The sequence below is a fragment of the Vidua macroura genome, chromosome 2, assembly GCF_024509145.1.
Source record: "Vidua macroura isolate BioBank_ID:100142 chromosome 2, ASM2450914v1, whole genome shotgun sequence".
NCBI lineage: Eukaryota > Metazoa > Chordata > Aves > Passeriformes > Viduidae > Vidua > Vidua macroura.
The window spans coordinates 89,442,141-89,467,051 of NC_071572.1; the positions used below are offsets into that span (position 1 = coordinate 89,442,141).

A 24,911-nucleotide genomic window follows, 5' to 3' on the forward strand; every position below is an offset into this window, starting at 1 on the left:
CTATATGGGGTCGTCGTGACCTAATACTTGTTTTCAAAGCGCATTTGACTATAACTTTAGAATATAACTGCAGAGTTAACCCCCAAGCCGTCAGTCTGGTCAGCAGCATCCTTCAATGGCAGCGCACTTCTCACCGCACCGCAGCCGAGGTGCCGCTGCCGCCGGCGGGCGAGCGAGCGCGGCCAGCGTTAGCCCATGCTGCCACCTCGTGGGGACCCACCCGGGACACACCGGCCCTCAACACCACCGCCTAAAACTAAGGAACAGCAGTAGTGCCCTCTGTGCACAGGCACAAGGTGTTCCTTCCTGCCAGGAAAATTACCGCTTTTGTAGGAATGATTAACCGAACCGCTCGTTTTGTCTTCAGATTTTCAGAGTGGTGTGAGAGCAAAACTGAAGGGATGATGTGTATGTTCGTTTATTCTTTCAGATACAGGCTGATAGAGCTATAGAACCCCTCGATATATACATGATACATAACATAACCTGTATGCATGTCTTTATAAATCTCAGTAAGGACATGGAGAGCAGAATGGAAAGCTGTATTTTTTAAATTTTTTTACACAATTAATAATAAGAAAACTATGACTTCGGAATGTGTTGCTATTGTTTGCTTAACTAAAATAAAAGCAAGAATGAGCTGTCTTCCCACCACAGAGCTAATTAGGCTTCTTATAGCTAGTTACAATGCTTTTCAGATAATCATGTTCTGCTGGTTTAAAATTGCATTCAGACCTCTAATCAAGGCAAGCCTTCCTATCATTTCCCTTTCTATGCTACATCCACAGCAGGTCTGCCATCACTGATCCTACATTTTACTCCTCAGCTGTTACTCATTATGATCTTAAGAAACTGTTTATGAGCTAGATTTTAAATGGGAATTAACACATTATAAGGAAAATTAAGACAAAATTTTGGGTGTGCAAGCCTGCCCTCACCTTGGAAGCAGAGGAAGCAATTTACAAATCTAAATAAATGTTGAGAAAACACCTGAGATTTTAGCTTCATGGCACAAAGTGATGGGAGAATCTGAAAGACGTATTCACAGAGCAAGAGAAGAGGGTTAGTTCCTATACGTCACATAGAAAGAGATGATTAATTTTTTCCCATCTGAGGGAAATTATTTACAAGGGAAATCAGTTTGAGGATAACTTCTGGAAAGTTCCACCCCTCGCACACAGATCAGGCACATTCAAGGGTAGATTAAAAAAAAAAAGAAAAGAAAAAATGCAAACTTGTTTGATTTGGGTGTTTTTCCAAAAAGTGGGTGAGGCCCTACTCCACAGAATTGCATAATTTTTGAACTTCACTGCTCCTTTCTTCATGCTTTCTTCCTCATTACTCCTGAAATTCTTCTCCCATCCTTTCAGCACACAGGACGGCAGTCTCTCCACCTTTGGCTCTTTTCCACACAAATACTGTTTGCCTTGGCCACACCAACTGCAGTACACCCTGTTATTAAGAAAACTGAGTAATGTTTGCGTTTTAGCATTCCCTGTGTCCATTATCAGTGGTATGTCCTTCTTGATAAGGAGGTAACCTTGATAAGCTTTTGGTAACCTTCCTCTGAGCACATCAAGCCCAAAACCTTAACAGGGCAATTCTAACAAGAAACTTATATTTTTAACACCTGGACATCAGCAGAGGAAAATCAATGTATCTATAATTTTAAAACTTAACTGTATTGCACTAGAAGTGATTAAACAGCTGGAAAGTATCATGCTACATTTATGACAGCCAAAACATGAGTGGTAAAACACTGCAAAACATCTCTTGCTTCTTCTGCAAGTAAAGGGAATGCATTTAGAATAAGGTAACCCCAAAGCATGGACATAAGGGCTTCTAATCCAGTGTTCTGGTTTTGGCTGGGGTAGTGTTAATTTCCTTAACAGTGACTGGTACGGGGCTGTGTTTCGGATTTTGCTGAGCAGAGCGCTGATAAAGTATAGATGGTTTTGTTATTGATGAGCAGGGCTTGCACAGAGCCAAGGCCTTTTCTGCTTTTGTAGTGTCAGTTTTCGAACTGACGTGCTGGTGAGGAAGCTGTAGGTGCATTAGAGGCTGGGAGGGGACACAGCCAGGACAGGTGACCCCGACTGACCAAAGGGACGTTCCAGACCATCTGACATCATGCTCAGTGCACAAAGAGGGGAAAGAAAGGAAGGCGGGATGTTTGGAATGATGGCTTTTGTCTTCCCAAGTTACCATTGTACGTGAAGGGCCCCTGCTCTCCTGAGGATGGCTGAACACTGCCTGCCCATGGGAAGCCGTGAATTAACCCCTTGTTCTGCTTTGCCTACGCGCGTGGCGTGTGCTTTCTCTATTAAACCGCCTTAACGCCGCGGGTTTTTTACGTTTCATTCTCCCGATTTTCTCCCCGATCCCGCTGCTGGGGTAGCGAGGGAGCAGCTGGCGGTGTGCAGCCCGGCCCGCAAAGAACACGCTCCCCCCACACCGGAGCCTCCGCCATTCCGCCATGCTGCCCACGGCGGGGGCGCCCGGCCGCGCGCGGCCGCTCCGCCCCCCGCGCCTGCCCGCGATTGGCTGCGGCCGCCTCGAGAGGCGCCCAGAGCCCGCCGCCATCTTGGCGCGCGAGGGGCTGGGTGCGGCGGCGCGGGAAGCGGGCTCCTCTCGGGCGGTGGCCAAAAACAAGCAGCAGAGAAAGCGCGCAAGGTGCGGGGGGCGGTAGCAGTCCCCAAGGAGGGGAGTCGGGGTCTGTGCGTGGGGTGGATTGCAGACAGGGAGTGAATACGGAGATAACTGCAGCAGGGAGAAATCATCCTTTGGGGATGGGCGCCCCGCGGGAGCGGGGAGAGCAGCAGGGAGCAGCAGTGCAGCTTCCCGGTGGGGCTTCCCGGGGTGCCCAGCAGTGGGAGGTGGGTCCGGGCGGAGCAGCTGAGCAGTGCAGGGCGGGCTGCTGCTCTCTTGCATTTAGATTTGCTTTTCAAGGAAGAAGTACGTGTATGCTTCATATGATTTCTGTGTCTTGTCACTTCTGGTTTGCTGTTCGCAAAATGATGTGAACCTGTAGTGTTGACTCAAGTGATGAACTGGACTGTCTTGAAAATAATTTAATAATTTGTTGCTTTTTTTTTTTTTTTTTTTTTTATGTCAGGCACCATGAGTGGAAGGGGCAAGTTCTCCTTGTTGGATGATAGTAATAAAGAGCTTCCCAGAAGTAGCATGAAAGGTGTGAGGTATGTGAATTTTGAGATGGTGGCTTTAATATTTTTAAGCTCTGACAGCGCAATTACCAGGAAATAGAATTGAGAAAATGTCGAAAGTAATGTTTGCGTTTTGCAGTGTTGTGAATCCGTTTTTCTGTATATGTATGTGAATAAAATACTCAATTTGTGAAAAGTTTCAGTATTTGGAGTAGGCTCATGGAAAGAGACATTTTAAATGCAATTTGATATGTTGTCCGATACTGTAGCATACTGGTGTGTATGTATTTTTTCCAAATGAGATCTGTTGATTTATTCAGTACTTTTTAAATAACTAGAATGAATGTGTTTAAAATTGATTACATAACAGTTCATTTGTGCTGGTTCTAGTTACCTGAAATACTGCATGCCTAGCAGCTGTAGTATGACCTTTATGTGTGATGAATTCAGTGTCACAGAGCTAAAGTACTTCCCCAGTTAAGAGAAGGTAACAAATTTTTTGTGGTGTGTTTTGTTAACTGCAGCTTCTTCATAAAGTCATTTGGTAAAAGTGACTAAGCTAAGCTTCAGCTTAGCTCTGAAAGAGCTGGAAATCAGAAATAGTTTCTTACTGATGTTCCTGATGAACCTAAATCTTTACTTTTACCTTTGAAGGCAATGTCCTAAGCTACTGAAAGAGCATTTTACAGAGCCACATCAAAGAAATGGTGATTTGTGTCACATGTCAAAAGCTCTCAGTGCCGAAGGTAAGGCTTTGGGATCTTTTTATTTCCAGCAGTTTTATTGTGTGCACTACTCACTGTTAATTTTTATTTTATATGATCTGTTAAGGACAGTAGATGGGCTGCTAGATTTGATTAACACATTGTTTATTTGCTACTAATTGATTGTTAACAAGAACAGTCAATTCCTTTTGATTCTTCTCCAGCTCCTTTTCTTGATGAAGTGATTGTCAAGTTTGTTCTAAAAGAAATCTCGTTTTTCTGCATGAGTAACTTTTTTCCTAGAGTTGAAAAATTGTATGGGATGTGTAGTATTTATGGGAGTTTATGAAGCAATTTTTTTTCCTGTACTTAACTATGCTTTTTGAATGTGTGGGGTTTTTTGCCTTTTTTGCTTTCATATGGTTATGCTGTACTGAACCTAGTAACAATATATATAGCTAATGGTAACAGATGATACCCTAATCAGTACATGCAAATCAGTCTTTGTAATTCTCAGCTTTTATCTTTATCCATCTGGATTTCTATTTCTAGCTCTTAAAATCTCTTATTAAAAAAAGTCAGGGTTCTAATCCTGTTGACTTGCTGAATACTATTTAGAAGACTACACCGGTGATGGTGTATTCCTATTGTCTTATGGATTAGGATGCCCTACAGGAGTGGGGTTTTCTGTGCTTGCTTTTACAGTGTTGCATGGTGATGGGAAGGATGAAGACACTGATTCGTTTTGTTTCTCTTCTCCAGAAGTAAGTTGATCTAAAGCCTTCAGTTCAGTAGTCACTGTGGTGGTGTGAAGTAGCAATTTTACAGGAGCTTGTGAATTTTCATTGAGAGTGATTAAAGCAGGCTCAGGTCCCCTCTGAGCTCAGGGTCTGTGCTTTATGACCACCAACATTCCCAGCAAGTGCTTGCTAGCATTTGTCATGACAGTGTTGCTGTGTAGCGTATTTCAGATGTCCAGAACCTGGGTTTTGGAAGGTGTATTTTTACAATTCTCATTAGTGCCCCTTGTTGCCAGATCTGTTCCACCCTCTTGTGTGCAAACAGTGCGCAAGAAAGCGACTCATTAATATGAGTACTTTTTCTGTACGTAAAGATTTAAAAGATACTAAAAAAAACAACTTCACTTTGCCCAGTAGGGTGTAAGTTCTGAGGTTTTCTGTTTCCACATCTCAAAAAAAGTCCTTGTGCTTGACTCCTGTGTGTTATGACATGTTAATGCCATTGTTTAATCAAAATTTATATTTTGGACAAACATAAAATGCCTTTTTTTCCTCTTATGAAATTCAGATTTAGCATTTATTGCAAAATACAAATGAGTCAGATCTTTGGCATTTAAAACCTATGATTAAGCCTTATTTAAAAGGTACATTGTAGAATCTGGAATCCAGTATGCTAAAAGTTTTGCATAATAATGTGGAAAATACTAAGTGCAAACAGGATTCCTTTTACTAGGAACGCTTTTTATTTATCACAAAGGTGCACTGATGGCTACAGATGTTCTACTTTGGAGCTCTTTCTTAGACCTCCCCTTATTCAACAGCACTTACTTTCAAGCTTGGTCTAATTGAAATGGTGGGCAGGGGTGGATAATGAAGGTGAAAACAGGTTTATAGAATACCTTTTCCTGGGATTTGGCTGTAAGCCTGTGGTTGAACTTGTTTTCCTTTCCCCCTCTGAATTTAGAACAGAACAGACTTTAAATTTGGGCTGTGTGGCAGCAGCTCGGGAAGACAAGCAAGGTAAACCTTTATTAAATCTTTTCATGTCTTTAAATGCCAGCCTGGGGAAAGACTAGACCAAGTAAGTGATTCCAGACGTTTTCCTTGGGCTGATGTTTTTAATGTGTTCTTTAAACTTCACTAATGTGTTGTTGGTATGAGTGTCTGATACTGTGAGAACGCATTGAGTACGAGTATCATTTCATTGAGAGGCAGCAAAAAACATTGATTTGGCTTGCAGATGTGTGAAACTGAAAGTTTTAAGTACTTTGGTAGATGGCTGATTAGGGTTCAGAGGAAGAGAGATCTGCTGAAATGCCAGGCTGTGGTAGAAGGACTCTGCCTCTTTCCCTCCAATACCTGCTGATCCCATTGCTCCTTCTGGTTCAATAACTAGTCACGACTATATGAAGATTAGATGCCAGCAATATTCTGTGGTATTGTCAAATCTAAAGTACATTCATTTATTTTCCCAGTCAGTGTGAACCTGAAGGAAGTCTTAAAGTGGGTGTCTTCCCCCAACAGTGTTACTGCTGTGGAGATTGATGTTCATGAAAATAAGGATAGTCCCATAGAACTCTTTTCAGGTCTGTTGCATAAGGAACCTGTTCTGAAAGGAAGTTGTAGGAAACTTATCTTCTGAGTTTGGTGCGTGTAACACGCACTGCTAACCTTGCCCACAGTGAAAGATTTTATGTGTGGCTGTCAAGTCTCTGCAGCAGTGTTCTCCAGATGCTCTCACTATTGATCAGATGCAAAAAACTGAGCCCAGGAAGAGCAACGTGAGGTTTCCTGCCTGGAATAAGGCTGGTTTATACAGACTGCTTTTGTGGGAGTCATGTCAGCTGTTGCAGAAGAGCAGCTGGGGGTCATCATACAATAGAATTTAAGAGCTTTCCTAACAGGTTACCAGTAAAAGGTTTTGGTGTCATTGTTCATGTATTCTAAAGACTTTAACAGTAACAAATGAAAAATGAATCCTGGAATGTTCATAGTCATGCATTTACTCTCACTGAGGATAAGAATCATGACCAGCCACTAAGGTTTTGTTCAGCCTTGCCAAAATTGTCAAATGAAAAATAGCTACATTTAAGGGGATTATAGTAAAAAGGAGACTTTTTTTTTTAATGGCATATCTGCTATATGTGTGAATTCATCTGTAAGATAAATAGGTGTGTGTATATGTATTTAATGATAGATTTTTCATGTAAAGTATTTGTAGGCGGTTTCGTACTTTATTCAAATTGCATAGGTCTTTTCTTTACAGTTTTTTTGTTTGCAGCCCCTTCAATCACAATACCAAAGAGAAAAATGTTCAGTACCCATTTCCTTCCGATGGTGGGCTGAGTGATGGATCACCTCTAGCTTCATCATCTGACATGGTGTGTTAACGTGGAATTTCCTTATATTTTCACTTGGTTTGGTATATGCATAGTTAATAGTGCACTTTGTAAAACAAAAAAACCTGCAGCCTTAACAGTTACGTGCTACTGTTCTGTCTTACCATAGAATGGATGTGCAGCTACAGTGTTCATAAAATAACTTCACAAAATGAGTGCAGCTCAGACCCCTCAAAGAGATCATAGCTGAAGACTGTTAGTTCTATCCAACTACTGTGAAACAATGTATTTTGAATTTAGCTTTTCTTAAAAGATAACCCAGACTTCACAACATTTGAGTTGTGGAATTCTTTATTTGTTTTTAAATTTGGGGCATCAGCAAGGCTCATGTTCACATCCTTAAAACAGTAATTCAGGGCAATAAGTTTGGTGGACAAATGTACCTCTTTAAACATTCTATTAAATTTCCTAACTTCATCTTTCTGAATAGGTTTGTGAAGTTTTAGATCAGAAAATAGAAGTTGAGTATATTTTGAAGTGGCTGTAAAGGAACTGTATATCCAGTGCCAGTCATGTTTTCTTCTATGGAGAAGACAGAGATTTCTCTGTCCTGTACACTGACCTTGCAAATGTCCAATGTGATTTCTTAGGTAGTTTTGTTACAGTGCCTCTTAAAGTATGAAAATGGTTTCCTTGTATCTGCAAACTGCTGGGAGCTAGCTACATTTTGGGGTTTTTTTCCCCAAGTGATATTCCTAAATATTTTACTTTTGTTCTAGGCTGCATTCCATTTTGTGCATGCTGCATTCCCATTCTTCAATCTTCCATGTTTTCTTTTCTTTGTATTAGTAACTTTATTTTGCCTTTTTAATGTACTGTTTTAATTTGGTTTTTGTACGTAAGTATGCAGTTAAATTGTTTTAAAAACAAATTTAGAATCTGTTTCAGAAATACTACAATGGAAATGTTCTCAGTGAAATTCAGGTGAGCCAAGTATTTTATGTCTGATGGCCATTATGCAGCTGCTCAGAGTCTTCACATAGCTCATCCACATCAAATGCCCTCTGTCAAAATGACAAATAGTTGTAGACCATCTTGTCTTTTAGTTGTGCAAGCAACTTTTACGTTTGGCATACTTTTCCTCAGGAGAACAACACTGGAAAAGATATTGATGAAGCTTTGAGCATAGCTGTTAGTAATCTTGGCCTCTTCCATGATGCAAGCAAGGTGGGTGAAATTTAGTTAAATAATGAAATAATCAATCCTCTCTTAGACTGAAGATTTTTGTTGTAGTAGTCACACATTAACACACTATTTAAATTTGCTTTTCTTGCTTTTGTTTTGTTACCTGTTTTGTCTTTCAGCTGTTCATGTTATTTCTGTGAGTACACAGCATTAAAGGCCAGGCTACCGCTTGAAAAGTAGTCTGCAGAGGAGTAGACAAGCCTGTGCATAATTTAAAGTTAATAGGTTAATTCATACATTTAACAGAACCATATGCAAGCCAGTCTTCAAGTACTACGTTTGTATTTACTTGGATCAGGATAAAATTCAGCTTTTGTTTTTACTCCAGCAGCTACTCTAACTTTTTTATTCTAGTGTGCCTCTTTCTGTATTTAAAGGTGGAAAAGATGTTATGAGGGCAGCAGAAGTAAAAAATGCAACATAATGTGCAGAAAAATGTAAATCAAGTAATATATTTATATGCACAGTATAAAACATAGGAAGAATCCTAAAGTACCAGCTAATGCTGTTAATCTGTTTTATTAATTAACTTTTTAACTTTATCAATGATAATTAATTTATTTAAACTTTAGCTCTTCTTAAATGTGCTGTAGAAAAGCTTGCAGTTCTGTCTTTGCCATCTCTTTGCATTTTACTTGTAAGATACACAGTATAGAAGTATTTAATATTTTAAAAACTTAGTTCTGTTAAATGTGGGGGGAAGTGTCAGCGAGTCCTGTTCTCCATTCCCTTTCTAATGGCCAATCTTTCTGTTAAGCAAAACTATGTTGAATTCCTAATTCATACACTAATAGCATAGTGTAAAAAACTACCCATTTCATCAGCTATAATGTAATAACCCATGGGTATTATATTATAATACCAAGACTGTGGTCTTGCAACAGGTTTTCAGAAAGACTGAAAATTGCCAAAGCAGTATTGCACTATTGAGATTTCTTTCCCTGTAGTCTCTTCATCGAATGTAACTGTAGTGACAAAACTGATGTTTAGCCAGAGGAAGAATTTTTTTTTTTTTTAATTTTCCCTTTATGCTCATAAAGAGTTTTAAAAACCAGTGGAAATCTCAGCATGCTGTTATCTATGTATGGTGCAATGTTTGAATGTCAGGTAAGGAAAGTGAGATGTTGGGCCTAAGATCTGTCTGTTTCTTCATAGACCTAAAAGGTTCATTTGAGGATTCAAACAGTGCCAACTGATTCCAAGTTAGAGAAAACAGAGGGTTGTAATGAGCTATAAGTGGTTTAATGTAACTCTCTCTACTGGGGTATCCATCACTCTCTTATTCTCATTGCTCTTACACTGTCTGCTTCTGTTCTGAATTTTAAAAGTAGTATAGTATTGTGTGAATAATAAAATAATAATGAAATAATGCATGTTTATTCGTGCTGAACAAAATAGGTGCTGGAATACTTGGAGTTGAAAGTAAAGCATAAAAAAGACAAAGTTACAGAAGCGGCAGATAGAACACTTGATGAACTTATTACTCTTCTGTCAAGGTAGTAATCTAGTTTTGTAGTATGGCACGGGTGAGTTACTTTTACCACAAACCTCTTCCTAATTCAGGTGAAAGACTAAAAACGTGTTTAGAATTTTCTCATAGCAGTATTTCATAGTACCTGTCTTTTATTTTTATCCTTTCATTGTGGCATCTTGGAGCTGGTTTGCATGGTTGGAAGGCACTAACTTACGCTGCCTCTGCTCTTAGAAAAATAAAAACGACTACTCATGTTAATTTTCTGAAAAAGCTCAATTTTGAGGTTTTGTGATACTGTTATTAGTGGATGATAAATTCTAACAGCAGGGGTAGCAGGGTTTTTAAAATTTACTTCCTGCGCATTTTCAAGCTGAGAGAAGCACAGGGACACTTCATTTCTGGATTTTCACAAATATTTATGTCTTCAGATTGAGGGGAGAGAGGTGTTACAGGTCAGGTTTCCAAAAGAGCCTCTGAGGGGGATGGTCTTCAATCTTACCTTAGTGGAATGAATTGTAAGATCCAACTGCTTATTTTTCAGTTGGATGTGTTTGGAAATATCAGGAGGCTGAAATGGAAGAGTACTCCTAATATTTAATAAGTGTCTTTTCAGTGTGTACTCTTTAACTTTCGTGGTTCCCCCAGTTTCAGCGTGCATTTCCCATGCCTCTACTTCGCACTGTTTGGGGAAGATGATCCTTGTGTGTGAGATGTATGCACTTCGTATTGTGTGACTGGCAGCAGCTGCGTGTTACAGTTCAGATTTGAGTCTGTGCAGCTGAGTGCATATTCTGAAAAGTAATGTTTTTAACACAGGAAAAGAAAATCATTTGCAGAATTGAAGGAGAACATCAACAACTACTGTTCTAGTATTGCAAAAACTAAGGAAGTCATCGAAGAGAAGAAGAAGCAGTTGATTGGTGCCATTACTACAGCAAAGGAATTAAAATTTTCACATTCTCTAAGAAACTGTTGCGATCTTGCTCAGGTAGTAACATTCTTGCACTGTGAAATAATTTACTTTTAAGGAATATATTCAAATTTAGAATGAAAGTTTGTGGTCCCAGTTTGCTGACTTCAATACTGACATTTTTGGGGTATTATATTCTTACTCTGCCTCTTCACAGACACAGAATTTGTATTTGGTCTTAGTCACAAGTTACAGTCTGGTGACTGATGTGAAGCAAAAAAAGGTGGTTCTTTCCTTGAAGATTTTGGCAGGAAGTGGAGAGGGAGGATGAAACAGGAAATAGAGAGGGAGGATAGGAAAACTGGCACAGTGCTGACCAGTGAAAAGGTGATGTTTGCATCAGTTTGGTTTCTCAAATCTTTTCCATTCCAGAGCTCTCCAGCCTTCTCACTGAACTACTCCAGAATTCATAGCCACAGTCACTTGATCCTCTTGGTCCCAGGCCTTTACTTCTGTTCTTTCTGCCCATCATACCTGCTGTTCATAGAAACCCATGCTACCTCCCATGCTGTATCAGAGCAGAGGCCCATCCTGTGAAGTCTCCTGTCTCTGGCAACAGAGAGGAAAGATGCTTGGAGGAAGCATCCAAGAAACTGGGGAAGTTGAAGGTTAAGGATTTTAGTATCAATAGGATACATCAGACTCATTACACTGAATAAACATTACCTTATTCTGTCATAAGATTGTGGAACATCTTCTTTAATGTCATTGTAAAGCTTGTGGCAATGTACATGGTTGCGTACATATGTGCATTATATGTACATAGGCATAGTTTGTGTCAGTGAGTTCCACCTTTTACTATTTAAAATGAGGTTTATATAAAATAGCTTCCTCTGTGATTTCAAAATTTGTCATTCAGTTATTTAATTTGGAGCCTTTGTAGTCCTTGTGTTGAGAAAAGGAATAAATAATTGATCTTGTCATTCTTTGAAGAAATGTGCTTTTCAGAATCATCTACCCTACCTCCATTTGTCACTTTCCAGCTGAAGAAATTGGGGCTTCTGACGCAGAAAAGAAGTCTAATACTTCCTTTTTTTCTGTTATTTACTTCCATCTTACCACTGTGATTTTTTGGGAACTGGCAGCCACCACTCTCCTCTCATAGGCCTGCCTTTTTACTTAGAGATCACTTTCTCATTAGATGTTGAAACAAAAGGAGTATCTGAGTCTTGCTTCTGTTTATATGCTTAGATTACAGATCCCAACCATTAAGTCTTAACGAGGCAAGAAGACATATTTGACAATTGGCTGTTGGCTGAACTCTTGGGGTTTTTACAATAAAATTTAAGGTGTCATGCTATAGATAATAGATGTTTGTATAACTTCCTGTTTAATGGAAGCTAAGATTGTACTTCTTAATTTCAGATTATTTATGACTTGAAGTTGCCAGTGCAGGCTGAGCTCTCAAGAGTGAAGAATTTAAAGGACAAAATACTTTCAAGGTAAATGACTGGAGTGGGAGATATACAGGGAGGTAAAAAGAGGCACGGGTTATCTTAATTACAAAAACTGTTCATGAGACAGTTACACAGCAGAAGTTGAGCTTCTTCACTTGCAGTACAGAACAAAGGTGGTGGTGCTACTTTGGAGCATCTTGGGGGCCCCTGTTATATTTCAGGATGTGGAACCACTCTGGGAATAGAGTGGAGGAATGTGATTCTGACTGGCACAGAGAAAATAAGCTTAGCAAGTTGATTATTTACATGCTAAATGCAAACAATTTTTGTAAGATCACAGAATCATTTAGGTTGGAAAAGACTATTAGGATCGCCGAGTCCAACTATTAACTTAAAACTACCAACTCCACCTTTACCATGTGTTAAGTGTAGTGTCTGCATGTCTTAAATCACAAAGTCATAGAATGGTTTGGTTTGAGAGAGACCTTCAAAGGTTGTGTAGTCCAAGTGTCTTCCCGTGAGCAAAGGGATCCTCAGCTAGATCAGGTTGCCCAGAGCCCCATCCAGTCTGATCTTAAACCTTTCCAGGGATGGGGCACTTACCACTTCTCCAGGCCACTTGTTCTGCTGTTTCACCACTCCTACTGTAAGAAATTCCTTTTATCTACTCTGAATCAACATTCCCTTAGGTCATGGGGTAATATTTTTAAACTGTTGCAGGAGGCTCTAGCAGAAAATTTGTGCCTGTCTTTCTGGAATATGCTTTGAGGTCTCCCTGGTGCCTTGCCTTCTCCAGGCAGAACAGCCCCAGCTCTGTTAGCCATGCCTTCAGGGATGGTGACTCAGCCAATCCCTGGGTGGGTTGTTCCAACACTAGACAAAAGTTAGGACCCCTCCTGTCATGTTAGTTGAGTTTTTGAGTTAAAATAGGAATAAAGCAATCTATAAAATCCTCTTTTTGAAAACTTAGGCCCTACCTGTCAAGTCACTATTTTGAATATACTGTCAGTGATGAATGGCAATTTCAGAGAAGCTTGTTGAAATGCACAATGGTAAACTCTCCCAGCTTAAAACAAAGCTGAAACATAACAAAATCCTTTTTTTTTTTGCATTGGAAAACTTTTTAAGAACTTCAGCTGAACAGAGGAGAAAGGAGACGTGATGAAGGATAAATATAAAGGCGTGCATACCTTGTGCCACTCCAAAATTACACCCAAGGTGAAAAAATCACAAGTAGGAGGTGCATAGAAGTTGAGGCACATGCTGTAGACATAAAATGTTGTAGAAGAGTGGATACGTTCCTGAAGGGGCAGTGGGAGAGAAGCCCAGACAGTTGTTCAATACTACTTACATTTCATTTTTTCATTAATTAGAACTGGATAGAAAAGCTAAGGCATTTAGTTAAGTGATATTCACAGTTCCATTAGTCTAAATGTAAAAGTGCTTAAAAGATTTTGCTGGTTTTCATTGGCAAAGAAAATAGTTAATAGTGTAACAATAAACAGAAGCATATATTTTGGACTTGAGTTACTGTTTTGTTCTTTACAAAGAAAAGAAAATTCTTTGTGCAGAATAATATATTGAACTAAACTGAGCACAGATGTGAAAACTGAGTGAATGTTGCTGTACTCTGTGCATGAGGGAGAAAGCATAGGACAAGAGCTTTTAAGTATGAACATGAAGATAAATGAGCAGCCAAATCTGGTTTCTGTAGGAAGAAATAAATTGGAGTAGGTAATTAATCACTTACTTTGCCCCTCCATGAATATTGTGCTGAAAAACACTGTAGTGCTCAAACTGTCAAAGTGATTTAGGTATTTTTGTCACCTTCTATAATATTTGTTCTCTTCTCTTGAGATTGTTCCTAAACACTTCTGAGATTACATCGTCATTAGAAAATTTGGGTGAGATTAAATGGGGAATGACAAGGAAGTAAGTATTTTTTAGTGAAAGAGAATAGGTACAGTAATTGACCTGCTCTAGTGGTTAAGTATTTATTGGAGATCAAATTAAAAAAACTGTAGGTGCTTATGGAATTCTAAGGGTTTATTGAAGCAAAGCAAGTCTTTACATGCTGGTGTTTCAATCAGCTTTCTGGTCAGTCCAGTTTGTTTTTCAGTTCTGACATTTTGGTTTTACTTGTGTTTTGCCCTAGTATATTTTGGTGAATCACTTAAGTTATTAAGTGATAACACAGTTAAGCTGTGTACTTTTCACCTTCAGTAGGCACTTAATGATTTGACCATGGAACCAGTTAGGCTGGAAAAGGTCATTGAAGTCCAACTGTACACCTAACACTACCAAGGCAACCATTAAACCATGTCCCTGGGTTCTGTGTGTGCTATGTTTGTAGTACCTGTAATAGAGCTGTTAATCATTTCAGCACATGAAAGTGCATGTAAGTGTAAATAGATCTCTAATGAACAGCAAGTACTGGAATTGGTGGTATTTCCAGTTCACAGTCTAAATACTAATTGTGTCAAATGCCAAAAGAAATTTCTTAAGATTAACAAAGAAAACCCTTTTATTTTTAAAATTATAATTGCTTTTATTTTATTAGAGGTTTTTGTTTGTTGTTTTTTCTTATTGGTTTGTTTATTTCTGTGGTCTTTAAGTAATACTTGAAAAAATGGAATGGGATGCTGTTAAGGCTGTTGTAGTTAACACTGAATATGCTAAAAAAAGCTTATTGCATACTGTAATATTTGAAAATCCTATATAAGAGACTGAGTAGTATCTGTTAGTACAAAAGCATCTGATATGCCTTTTGTTTTTGACACGAGCTATCTCATCACATTATGAACGTTTTTTTCCAATGGTTTGTATTGTGATCTCTGATCATCTAGGTGTGGGGCAGCTCTTGCACTAAACTGTGCCCAGGCATATGTACAGTGTCTGTGACAATTCTTTCTAGGATTCAGAGTTATAGTAATGGTTTTTTGTTGTCTTGGTATTAAAAAATGTAATACAGTTTATTTCTAGCAGGTCTTATGAGGTGTTTTTTTAACATAGTGATGCATTCTTAATAAAAGCTCTGCTTTGACTCATGCTTTTCTGGAAACAGACTGAATTATATTAAGTTGCTTCCAAGTAAAATTTTTCCCAAATACAGTGAAGATTATGGACAAGACACTCTTATCCTTGATGGCCAGGAAGAAATGCCTGATGTCGTAATAGAAGAAATACTTGAAGATGGCTTGGAAGGCAAGTCTTAATACTTCTTGCTTTCAGTGTTCCATTGTTGAGTGTGATCCTATTTTTGAGTCTTGTATTATGCTATGTGTTTGACTCATACAAATTCTTTAATGGTGTCTGTTTCAATTATTTTGGTGTTTTGTTGTTTGTTTGTTTTTTTGTTTTGGTTTTTTGTTTTTTGTGTTTTTTGGGTTTTTGTTGTTCTCCTGTTTAGTTTATTGAAAACTTTATCGCAAGTTCTCTCAAAGAGGGTCAGAAGCACTATCTGCTATATGATGGTTTGCTTTGACTTGTGGTTATTGCAGTCCCCTTGGAGTTTCTGTCATTGGCTCCTGGACAGTTACCTCAGCTTCTTGAATCTTCTCCCAGGCCATTGTCCTATGATATTTGGCAGGAACAATTAGGTTCCTCAGCTTGCCAGGTTTTCCCTGGATTGTACTAGTAAGAGTGTAGCTGACAAGTCCATGAAGGGATCCTTCCCCTCTGTTAGAAGACTGAATCTGGAGTACTGTGTTCAGCATTGGACCCTGCAATACTGAAAGTCACTGTCACACAGGAAGGAGCCCAGCAGAACCTGCCAGGCTGGTGTGCAGGAGGTGCTCAGGGTCTTAGAGATCTTTTCTGGCCTTAATAATTCCATGATTTTGTATGTAAGACAAGATAGCTGACTCATCACTCTTTGGAGATGGTGACCAGGGGTGATCCAAAAGAGGCTATGTTCCTATAGGGGAAATATTTCAAGTTGTTCAGACTTTTTGTTCAGATGCTATCTCTTACACTGGAAATGGCCAAGAGAAATCTTGCATCTGTTCTGGGTGCAGCATTTCCTAAACTTGGAAGCACGGTCCTGAATACCTGTTCAGATTGTTTCAGATGCCAGATCCTGTGTAGTCTTTCACCCATGATGTGTTGCAGTCCAGAGGTGGCACTGCTCCAGGATGTTGCAAGTCTGTCTGGTTGGTGTGCCCTGATCAGTCATGCAGGTGACATTCAGTCTAGATGATGTTGTCCACTCTTTGCAAGAACCTTTTGTGGTATAAAATACTCTTGTAAGAATTGGTTTGTGGGGCTTCTAAAACCCTCTGACCCAGTAACAACCTTGTCTTTTGTGTCCCTGATGGAGGGAGGTACCTGCAGTACAAAGGATTTGGATGCTTAGTCACAAGTCCTGTCTTACATAGGATCATCTCTTGGCTAGTTCCTTGATCTTCATGCACTAACACTGAGTAACTATAGCAAAGTGCTTAGCATACCTTTTCTTAAAGGTAGGGGTCTTAATATCTGATTTGCTTTCTGTGTCTTTGTTAGAGGGAATAAAAACTCTGAATTACCCACTTAAATTCAGGCTACCACTTTGTGAGACAGCCTTTTGTTTTGGAGGATAGCATAAGGGAGGTAGTTCAAAAGAACAACTTCATCAGGAAGCAAACATAGTAATAGTTCGAAACAAGTACGAACAGACTTGTCAGATTAAAATCTGTCTCTGGTAATATCATGATTAATGCAACATAAACTCAATCATATGCCTGATAATATCTGTTGGAGTCACTTGGAGGGTGTTTGATAATTTGTTCTGTCTTACTCAGGTTTGACAGAATTGGTGTTGGTAAGCCATGTTATAAATCCATGCCATTTCTATATTCGGAGATACTCACAGAAGAAAGAAGCATTTGCTTTGCAGACGAAATTGGAAAACTTCTGCTGTAGTAAGAGTTCCTATCTCTTGCCTTCAGACATTTTGGAACTAGGTAAATGGTTGATTTCTAAAGGTCAACACAGCTTAAAATACGACCTTGCAATATACCTTCCTTAGTATCGTACTCTTTCTTTTTTCTCTCCTCCCCCCCCGCTCCTTTGTGTAGTAAAGCAGTCCTTACAAAGTTCACTGACTGAATAGAAACCATTTTAGAAATCAAAATTAAAGACAACAATACATTCGTAAATCATTAAAATTATTTCCTAACCCACATGTTGATAATGTTACCCACTTCCATAATGTGTTCAGAAAACTGATGAAAAGTATATAATTACTTTATATGTCTGTGGGGGTTTTGCCATTTTACTCAGAACTATAGAAAGTTTACCAGAAATTACTTCTTGATACAAACTAAACACCTGCCAGCCTTAAAGACACTGTATAAATGAATGTGAGGGGCACTTCTGGTGGCTATGGAGACAAGATTTACTGTCTTTGTGTCTTTATTGTAGTAGTAGCACTTTTATTACCTGTGTGGAGGATGGGAAGAAGGGAGCATTATGCAGAACTGTAATAATAGTTTCATTGTGAAAGACTTTAAAATACTGAATTTAGTCCTTTTTTTGCTGTCCTGTATTTACTTCCATGTAGGTGCTAGAACTTTCATTAAGAGTAAGGAAACTGGAATGTGGTGCCGTGGAACTATCACTGAACTAATTCCTGTAGCAAGTAAAAGTCGGAGTAAGAAGCCTTGTGGTGCAATAAGATACAAAGTGTGTGATGTTGCATTACTGAAAGTATTCCTGATTGATTTTGGAAGCTCTGTAGTTCTGATTTTCTCAGGGTATGTTTATGGAGAGAGGGGTTTTTGTCTGCAGTTGTTGTCTTTACTGTTGTTATTCAAGGTCTTTTCTGAGAAACAAGTCCTTCCCCACCTTCACGCAGGGAGATAACCAGATACCCAAATGGCTCTGGTATTCTCTTCATACATATTCCCCTCAGAAAAAGTGGCACTCTATTTAAGTGCACAGGTGGACAAGCGTGCATACATTGAAATATTTAACTGAGACATGAATTGCAAAAGACAGCATGTAAGTACTAAATGCTTTAAACAAATGCATTTCACTGAGAATTTAAAATTCTGGTTTATTGACGTGACATTATGCCAATTACTGCAATAATAACTTACAATAAAAGTTTGGGATTTGGTTTTGAGGGGTTTTAGGCATAGGGTTTGGGGTTTTTTGCTTTTAAACTAGTGCTGCATTTATTCCCATTGGCATTAGATGTGATCCCACTGAAAGGCCTGATCCTGCTACTCTGCAAACTATTGAAACCCATGACATTTGTCTGTTTGTGAGGAAGCCTGATGAGCAGATTGAGGCAGAGCTTGCAGCCATTCCTCCTTTAGCAGTACGGTGTTCACTGAAGGATGTTGTTCCCAAAAATGAAGTAAGTACAAACTGCTTGAAGTATTTCAGGGACTTCTTCATAAGATTTCTGTTCAAGAATTTAAATATGGAATTTTAAATTATCTTATTCCAGTATAAACAGAAGGAAACTCAAGAGTACATAGTGTATTTTTTTAAGTTAAATTGTTTTGTAAAAAGATGTGTTGCATTGCTTTAATTGGAAAAGAAAGAAAAGCTTATTAGCAGTCTGTCTTAAAAAGCCTGTGAGACTACAAATGCGTATTTCAGGCTTAAATCTCACTGCTCGTACTTTAGACATGTTCTTTTGTGAAGTTTAAAAAGTAATTACAAAATTGATCTCTTATTTTGTGTCTGTCTGATAACTATGCAAGTAGTAACTTCCATCCAAACAAAAAATAAATGACTTCTTAAAAAATTTTAAGAGAATCTCTTCAGGGATTGTACTTGTTACTTAATTTTTTTTTCCACTATTGTAAAGTGTTATTTATTCTCTTTCAGTAGAACCACAAATAAAGTGCTGTCAACCTTTATTCCATTACAAAAAAGGCATATCTATTGCAGTATTATTTTGTTCAGTATTGACTTTTTATTAGGCTTTATTTATTCTTGCCACATTCACATGGAAATGCACTAAGTGCAATGCAGCTGTGCATTTCTGACAGTATTAACGGTTGGTCCATTTTGAGGGGTTTTTACCAGTCTGATGTTGACTGAAATAACTTTAAATAGGAAAGTTCTGGAACCATTTTCACAAGTGTAGATAAAACGCCTTCCTTATATGTGCTTTCAGTTTTTTCTGTGCCCAAAAGGCACAGATTTGCAGTGTCAAATGAGAAATGCATTAACTTGATCCCAGAGAAATAAATTCAGACAGGCTTTTTCAAGGTAGGTAAAATGTTACACAGGATGCTGTGGAGAGCAGCAGTGTGTAAATTGATCAAATCATATTGTACATTTGTGTAAAGACAAGAAGACAAACTTTCATTTCTGCTCTCTCAGTTCATGGGAAAGTCATGAAATGAAACAGGTAAGATGATTCTGGTTAATGTATCAAAACAATCTGAGGGGATCTTCAAAAAAAACATGATAGAAACTGCAATCCTTTGACCTGACTCAGTTTTATACAGTTTAATACACATACTAATCCATAATAAAAGAATTCCATTCATTGCTGTCCTGGCTATGGGCTAGACAAGTTGGACCATGTTCAGTATTTAATCTGTTCAGATGTATCTGTGTTTTCTTCCTTGCATTTACTTTATCTTACTTTTAATTCCAGTTTATATTTTTTGTTTTAATGTTCTCTGACATCCTCAGTTAATTTTTCTTTCTAATACAGGATGAAGGTTGGGGAAAGGAGGCAAAGACAAAATTTTTAGAAATGGTACATAATAAAGTTGTTTCAATGATGGTGTTTAGAGAAGAGGATGGTGTTCTCATTGTGGATCTGAGAAAACCTCCATTTAATGAAGTAAGCAGTAATACACCACTGTCTCTCAAGGATGCATTGGTTTTCTTAGATTTAGCAAGGTATGTGTCTTCCTTTGGTTCCTGCTCCTCTATGCCATAACTGATAATAATGGTTACCCAGTGAAGTTTACTAAGCTGGTTGCTTTTGCAATGTTCCATATATTAACGTGTGATGTATTAACCTTCAGCAGTCTGCTCATTTCCTTTTTGTCCTTCACCAGTGAGTACCATGCTATACTCGTTTGCACTAGTCAGGCTTCATTTAGATAGGGAACTTAATTTTAGAAAATGGCAAAATACATATTTTTGTACAAATTTTAAATAACAGGGGAGGCTCTCTAAATGAGAAGCCCTTGGTGTCTATCACAGACAGAAAACCACACAGAAATGAGCCTGTTTGATTTGGCTGGTAGGCAGTGGGAGAAGCATTACAGATAATTGGCTGCACCACCTGCAAGAAGGAGGTTTAAGTTACAAGTAATTTTTATAAGATCATTTTGTGGCTTTTTTTAATGGGAAATTTGACGTTTGAATATAAAAGGGTCTGTTTGCAGTTCATTTTGACTGACTTTATTCAGAATTTCACTTTGTTTACCTTAGGTTTAAATTACAACTTCCTAGTCAGTTGGAAAATTGCATGGTCTCGCAGTACAGTCCACCAAATATTCCACAGGAAGGAGAAGAGGTCTTTGTTGTGGTTTGTCACATTAATAGTCCAAGTGATTTCTATCTTCGCTTGGTAAGCTTAAAAATAAGGCCTGTTTAGATGAAACTATGAATAAACATTTTAATGTTGAGCTATTTGTACTCCACACTAAATAAGCTACAACTTCTATTAAGTTCTGTCACTTGTTACCAGTGGTAGGATTCCTAGAATTAGTAGGTGAGATTAATTCCAACAGTCATTGATTCAGCCTAGTTAAAATTCAGGAATTCTTAAAATCCCAAGAATTTTTTATCAGTTATGTATCACGATTAATTCCTTTGTGGGTGTGCAGTATTTTACTGGTTAGAATTGATTGAACAGTTAGCCTCTCTAATTCACTTTATGTATTCATGACCACTTTGATTTTGGAGGGAAGACTGGAAAGTACAGTACTAGGAAAAAAAAAATATCCCTTAAAAGAGAAAAAATGCCATTAAAAAAAGAACATCAGCTCTGTGTGGTTTGTTTTTATTTCAGAGAGAGAGTGTGGAATCTTTAGCTCTTCCAGAGAAAATTCAGGAGATATATAAACAAGAGAATGGTAAAAACTTTGAAATTTTCTGCCCAGTTGAAGGCCAAGCATGCATTGCAAAGCAGGAGGATGGGAATTGGTATAGAGCACAGATTATAGGTGAAGTATCGATTCTTTTGCTCTAATGCTAGGTTGCAAAATCAGATATGTTGGTAGGTCAGAGTCACATGCTGGATATGAGCAGTAACATCCAGCCAGTATTTTTACTGGGAATTATGGTGCTACCAGGTAGCTTCATAAAGTCAGTAGTACTAATTAATATTGTTTTGCTATTTATAGACTGGTTTATACACCTGTTCTTTCTAAACAGAGATGCAACATATTCCATTCTCTAGAGATTATTGAAATTCTATTATGTAATTATTTCAAGTAGTATTTCTCTTGCTTTTATAGTGAGAACCACAGCTTTGGCTGTTCCAGCCAGCCTGTGAGTGTATCTGGTGTTGGTTCATAATTCTCCATAGTAATTCCAAAGGGAGTGGGGGGTTGTGCTTGTGCCGAGTTTGTGTTGCCTCTGTGTGGGCAGTGTAGCATGTCTGCTTACATATTTACTTGGCATGTGTTCAGTGTGCCAGTGTCTCACAAAGGGGCCCAAAATGCCAGAGCTGTCATTTCAGGGACCCGAAAGAGCTGGTTCCTAAAGAATACTCGTATTGATTGGGGTATAAAAATTCAAAACAATTTATACTAGGTCATCATATGGCATGAATGTGGGGTCTGCTCTGAAATTCTGGTGCTTTAACCTGTATGAGATACTAATTTTTTGTTAAAATATCTTGGGTTGTTTTCCTTGGAGGGCTGCCAAGTTGTCGGGAAGTTCTGGTAAAATACGTTGACTACGGCAACATTGCTAACCTAACTCATAAAGACATACGCAGAGTGAAACAGGAGTTCCTGAGCTTTCCAGAAAAGGTAAATGCCTGGATTAAACACTCAAAATTAATAATATTTTGGTGAATGAGAGTGGAAAGAGATAATTGTTCACCTTCTGAAATACATTAAATAAAAAAAATATTAAGGAACTTTGTTTTTGCCCACCATTATGAAGTGTCTCACTTAATGTTTTGGGTGCATAATGAAAACTCTTAAATTTTTTTGTGTCTTTCAGTTGTAAGTTAAATCTAATGTTGCCCTGCAGTATACATACTGCAGAAGAAATATATATACAATTTGTATATACGTGTGTATTTAATTCACTTAAATTTATTTCCATAATAAGCCAAATTAATTTTTGCGTTCTTTCCTTTTTAAGTGATAATCTCATAATAAGAGGATTTTTAAAATATATTTTTGTTTACATTTAAAATTTGGTGGTTTTCTAACTTGAGGAATGGTTGGAGTGTCCCCCTTTTGACAAGGAGGAAAACTGACTGGGAAAGAAAATGGCAAAGTATTTCTGTCAAATAAAAAAAAAGTCAATAAATGGAAATTATTTTTTCTTTGCTATTCATTTGACAGTTTTGGTTATCAATCACAATTATGCTGAACTTTGAAAGTTCAAAATTTGATAGGGGTTTTTCTTAACTCTTGAAGGCGTCAGTAGGCTTTTTTGTCACTTCTGTGCAATAATCTTTACTTATCTCTGCCCCAGTTCTATGCCTTACCATAAAAGGAGAAAAAAAGGTTTAGGCTCTTTGTATTTTGGCAAGAAGGTCTCTGAACGTGAGGTTCATGCTCAGCCACTGGGAAGGGAGGGATCATTTTGAACTAAATCAGATTGTGGTAATATGGAACCAGAAGCCAAGGTCATGGTGTCTTGCATGAGTGCAAAGCCTGTGATTCAGTCATAATGAGATGATCTTGATCTGTATGTGATATTAGTTGCCTAATCTTGAGTTACTCTTCAGGCAATCAGGTGTAGGCTGGCTTGCATTGAACCATTCAAAGGGGCACATGAGTGGAACAGAGAAGCCAAGGAAAGATTTGAAGAAATGACTGAAGATAAACTTATGTTGTGCTCAGTTATTGGTAAGTTATCAGGGGTATATTAATTTCTATTTACATATTAAGTTGACTCAAATGTAGAAACAATCTCTCTGATATTTAAAATAGTATTTATTTGAAATGCTTGTGTTCATACCTGCTAGAGATAGCCTGGAGTGAGAGTATCTAAATTCTCTCCTCTGATAGGAGGAGGCATAACAGATAAAACTTGCAACAAAAGTTCTGTTCATGTGTTGTCTTACAGACCATACCAGCATTACCTGATATAAATATTCTGGTTATTCAGGTGGGCTTGTTTCCAAAAGCAGTACCTGTCCTTGATGTTTCCTGACTTTATTGGTAGCTGGGAGTGTGATTGCTGCTGCTCTAAAATATTGCCAGAAAAGAAAAATAATTTCAGATAACACATACATGCTTTAGTAGATTTTTTCTCAATACTGTATATTGTTCATGTGTAGCTACTTACTTTTCAGCCCTTGTGGAATGATGATTTGGAACCCATTTGATAAATGGAATTATGTGTAGCAGTTGGAGTTTTTGTACAAAAGCATTTTGTGATTATTGGTGTATTTTAAGTTAATTCTATGGATATGTGCAGAGCTAAGCATCTGCATATTGTTGATGTTCAGAATCAATTATTTTGTGCATCAAATGTAATTTTGGAGAATTCTGTCTTTTAGCACTATTTGTCATTTCTCTAAAACTATAGTCTTCATACTGTCATTGATTGCCACTAATTATGTTGATATTATTCATTCACAGAAATTTTAGATAATAACATCTTATCTATTGAACTCTTCAATGCCTCTGCTGATAATGGGAGAAAATTTAGTATTAACTGCCAGCTAGTTGAGGAAGACTTAGCATCCTACATACCTGGGTAAATACACTTTGCATTACTTTTAAAATATTTTGAAATGCAGAATTTGGTGCTGGTGTGTCACCTCCAGTGGCTGGAATTACCACATCTGCAATCAATTAATTTTAAGATCACATCCATCAGCTGGTGTAATTTAGAGTAACTGCAGTTTGATAGTTAAATTCTCAAACTAAATCTTGACTAATGTATTGAAGTTGTACCACTGAAAAAAATTGAAATCAAATGTTTGCATTGTACTTGTAGTGTCCCTAAGTGCCAAATCTTCCCAAAGTGTTTACTGTTAAGGTTCCCATTCCCTTGTAGTAAGAAAAAGAATTTGTGTCTTAAACCTGCACCTAAGTTGAGTCATCTCTTTGGGAGGTCTGTTACTAGAAAACATTTGGGTAACCAGCTATGACAGCAACAGAAGGATTGGGAAGACAGCAGAGTTGGGAAGTGTGGTGGGAGAGATGAGGCTGTGATAAGGCTATAACACTGCTGCATTTAATTTGCTGGCTTTTTACCAAGATAATCCATGGGCTGTATTAATGAAAATCTGTAGTTATTCTTTCATTAATAATTTTTTGAATACTGATGGAAATATATCATTAAATGGGAAGTTTTCATTCCAAAAGGAAATTCCTGAATTTGCTTTTTTTTTAGGACTCATGTAAGTGGATTTTCTCTCCTAGCTCACAAATGTAACTAAATCTTAGTAACACTGTAATACTGTCACAGTCAGAATTTTTAGTAAGATTTTTATAAGTTATGCAGCCTGCACAGCTGAGGGTTTTTTTCCCCTGTCACAAAGGTATTTTGTTGTGTCCCATCTGTATTTAGATGCCTGCTTCCAGCCTTCAGTCAAGGGGGTATAGTCCTTTACCCTAAGTTGTTGTGTAACACTGATCCCTTGAATAAGGTGGATTTTATGATCCCTTGCTCACTACCCCTTCTTTAGTTGGACTGGGGAGAAAATCAAAGAAATTTGAGCAAGAAAACTCATGGGTCAAAATAAAGACAGAGAAATTACTTACCAAGTATTG

The 24,911-nt window shown here is 38.0% G+C and overlaps 1 protein-coding gene across 2 annotated transcripts in view; it reads left to right on the forward strand.

Annotated features, from left to right (window-relative positions):
• The first annotated feature begins 2,611 nt into the window (after positions 1 to 2,611).
• RNF17 (ring finger protein 17) overlaps positions 2,612 to 24,911 on the forward strand; it is a 40,304-nt gene continuing 18,004 nt past the window's right edge. Inside the window, exons 1-20 of one of the 2 annotated variants that reach the window (XM_053971905.1) lie at positions 2,612 to 2,673; positions 3,116 to 3,197; positions 3,819 to 3,910; positions 4,574 to 4,632; positions 5,573 to 5,628; positions 6,875 to 6,989; positions 8,094 to 8,174; positions 9,591 to 9,688; positions 10,483 to 10,654; positions 12,002 to 12,078; positions 15,146 to 15,237; positions 16,815 to 16,976; positions 17,576 to 17,768; positions 18,211 to 18,376; positions 19,697 to 19,887; positions 20,428 to 20,566; positions 21,011 to 21,164; positions 21,862 to 21,977; positions 22,913 to 23,033; positions 23,772 to 23,889. In XM_053971905.1, coding sequence (XP_053827880.1) covers positions 3,121 to 3,197; positions 3,819 to 3,910; positions 4,574 to 4,632; positions 5,573 to 5,628; positions 6,875 to 6,989; positions 8,094 to 8,174; positions 9,591 to 9,688; positions 10,483 to 10,654; positions 12,002 to 12,078; positions 15,146 to 15,237; positions 16,815 to 16,976; positions 17,576 to 17,768; positions 18,211 to 18,376; positions 19,697 to 19,887; positions 20,428 to 20,566; positions 21,011 to 21,164; positions 21,862 to 21,977; positions 22,913 to 23,033; positions 23,772 to 23,889 — 2,279 coding nt within the window. In that variant the 5' untranslated portion in view covers positions 2,612 to 2,673; positions 3,116 to 3,120. The remainder of the gene's footprint in view (positions 2,674 to 3,115; positions 3,198 to 3,818; positions 3,911 to 4,573; positions 4,633 to 5,572; positions 5,629 to 6,874; positions 6,990 to 8,093; positions 8,175 to 9,590; positions 9,689 to 10,482; positions 10,655 to 12,001; positions 12,079 to 15,145; positions 15,238 to 16,814; positions 16,977 to 17,575; positions 17,769 to 18,210; positions 18,377 to 19,696; positions 19,888 to 20,427; positions 20,567 to 21,010; positions 21,165 to 21,861; positions 21,978 to 22,912; positions 23,034 to 23,771; positions 23,890 to 24,911) is intronic. The other variant, XM_053971906.1, reaches the window with a different exon arrangement.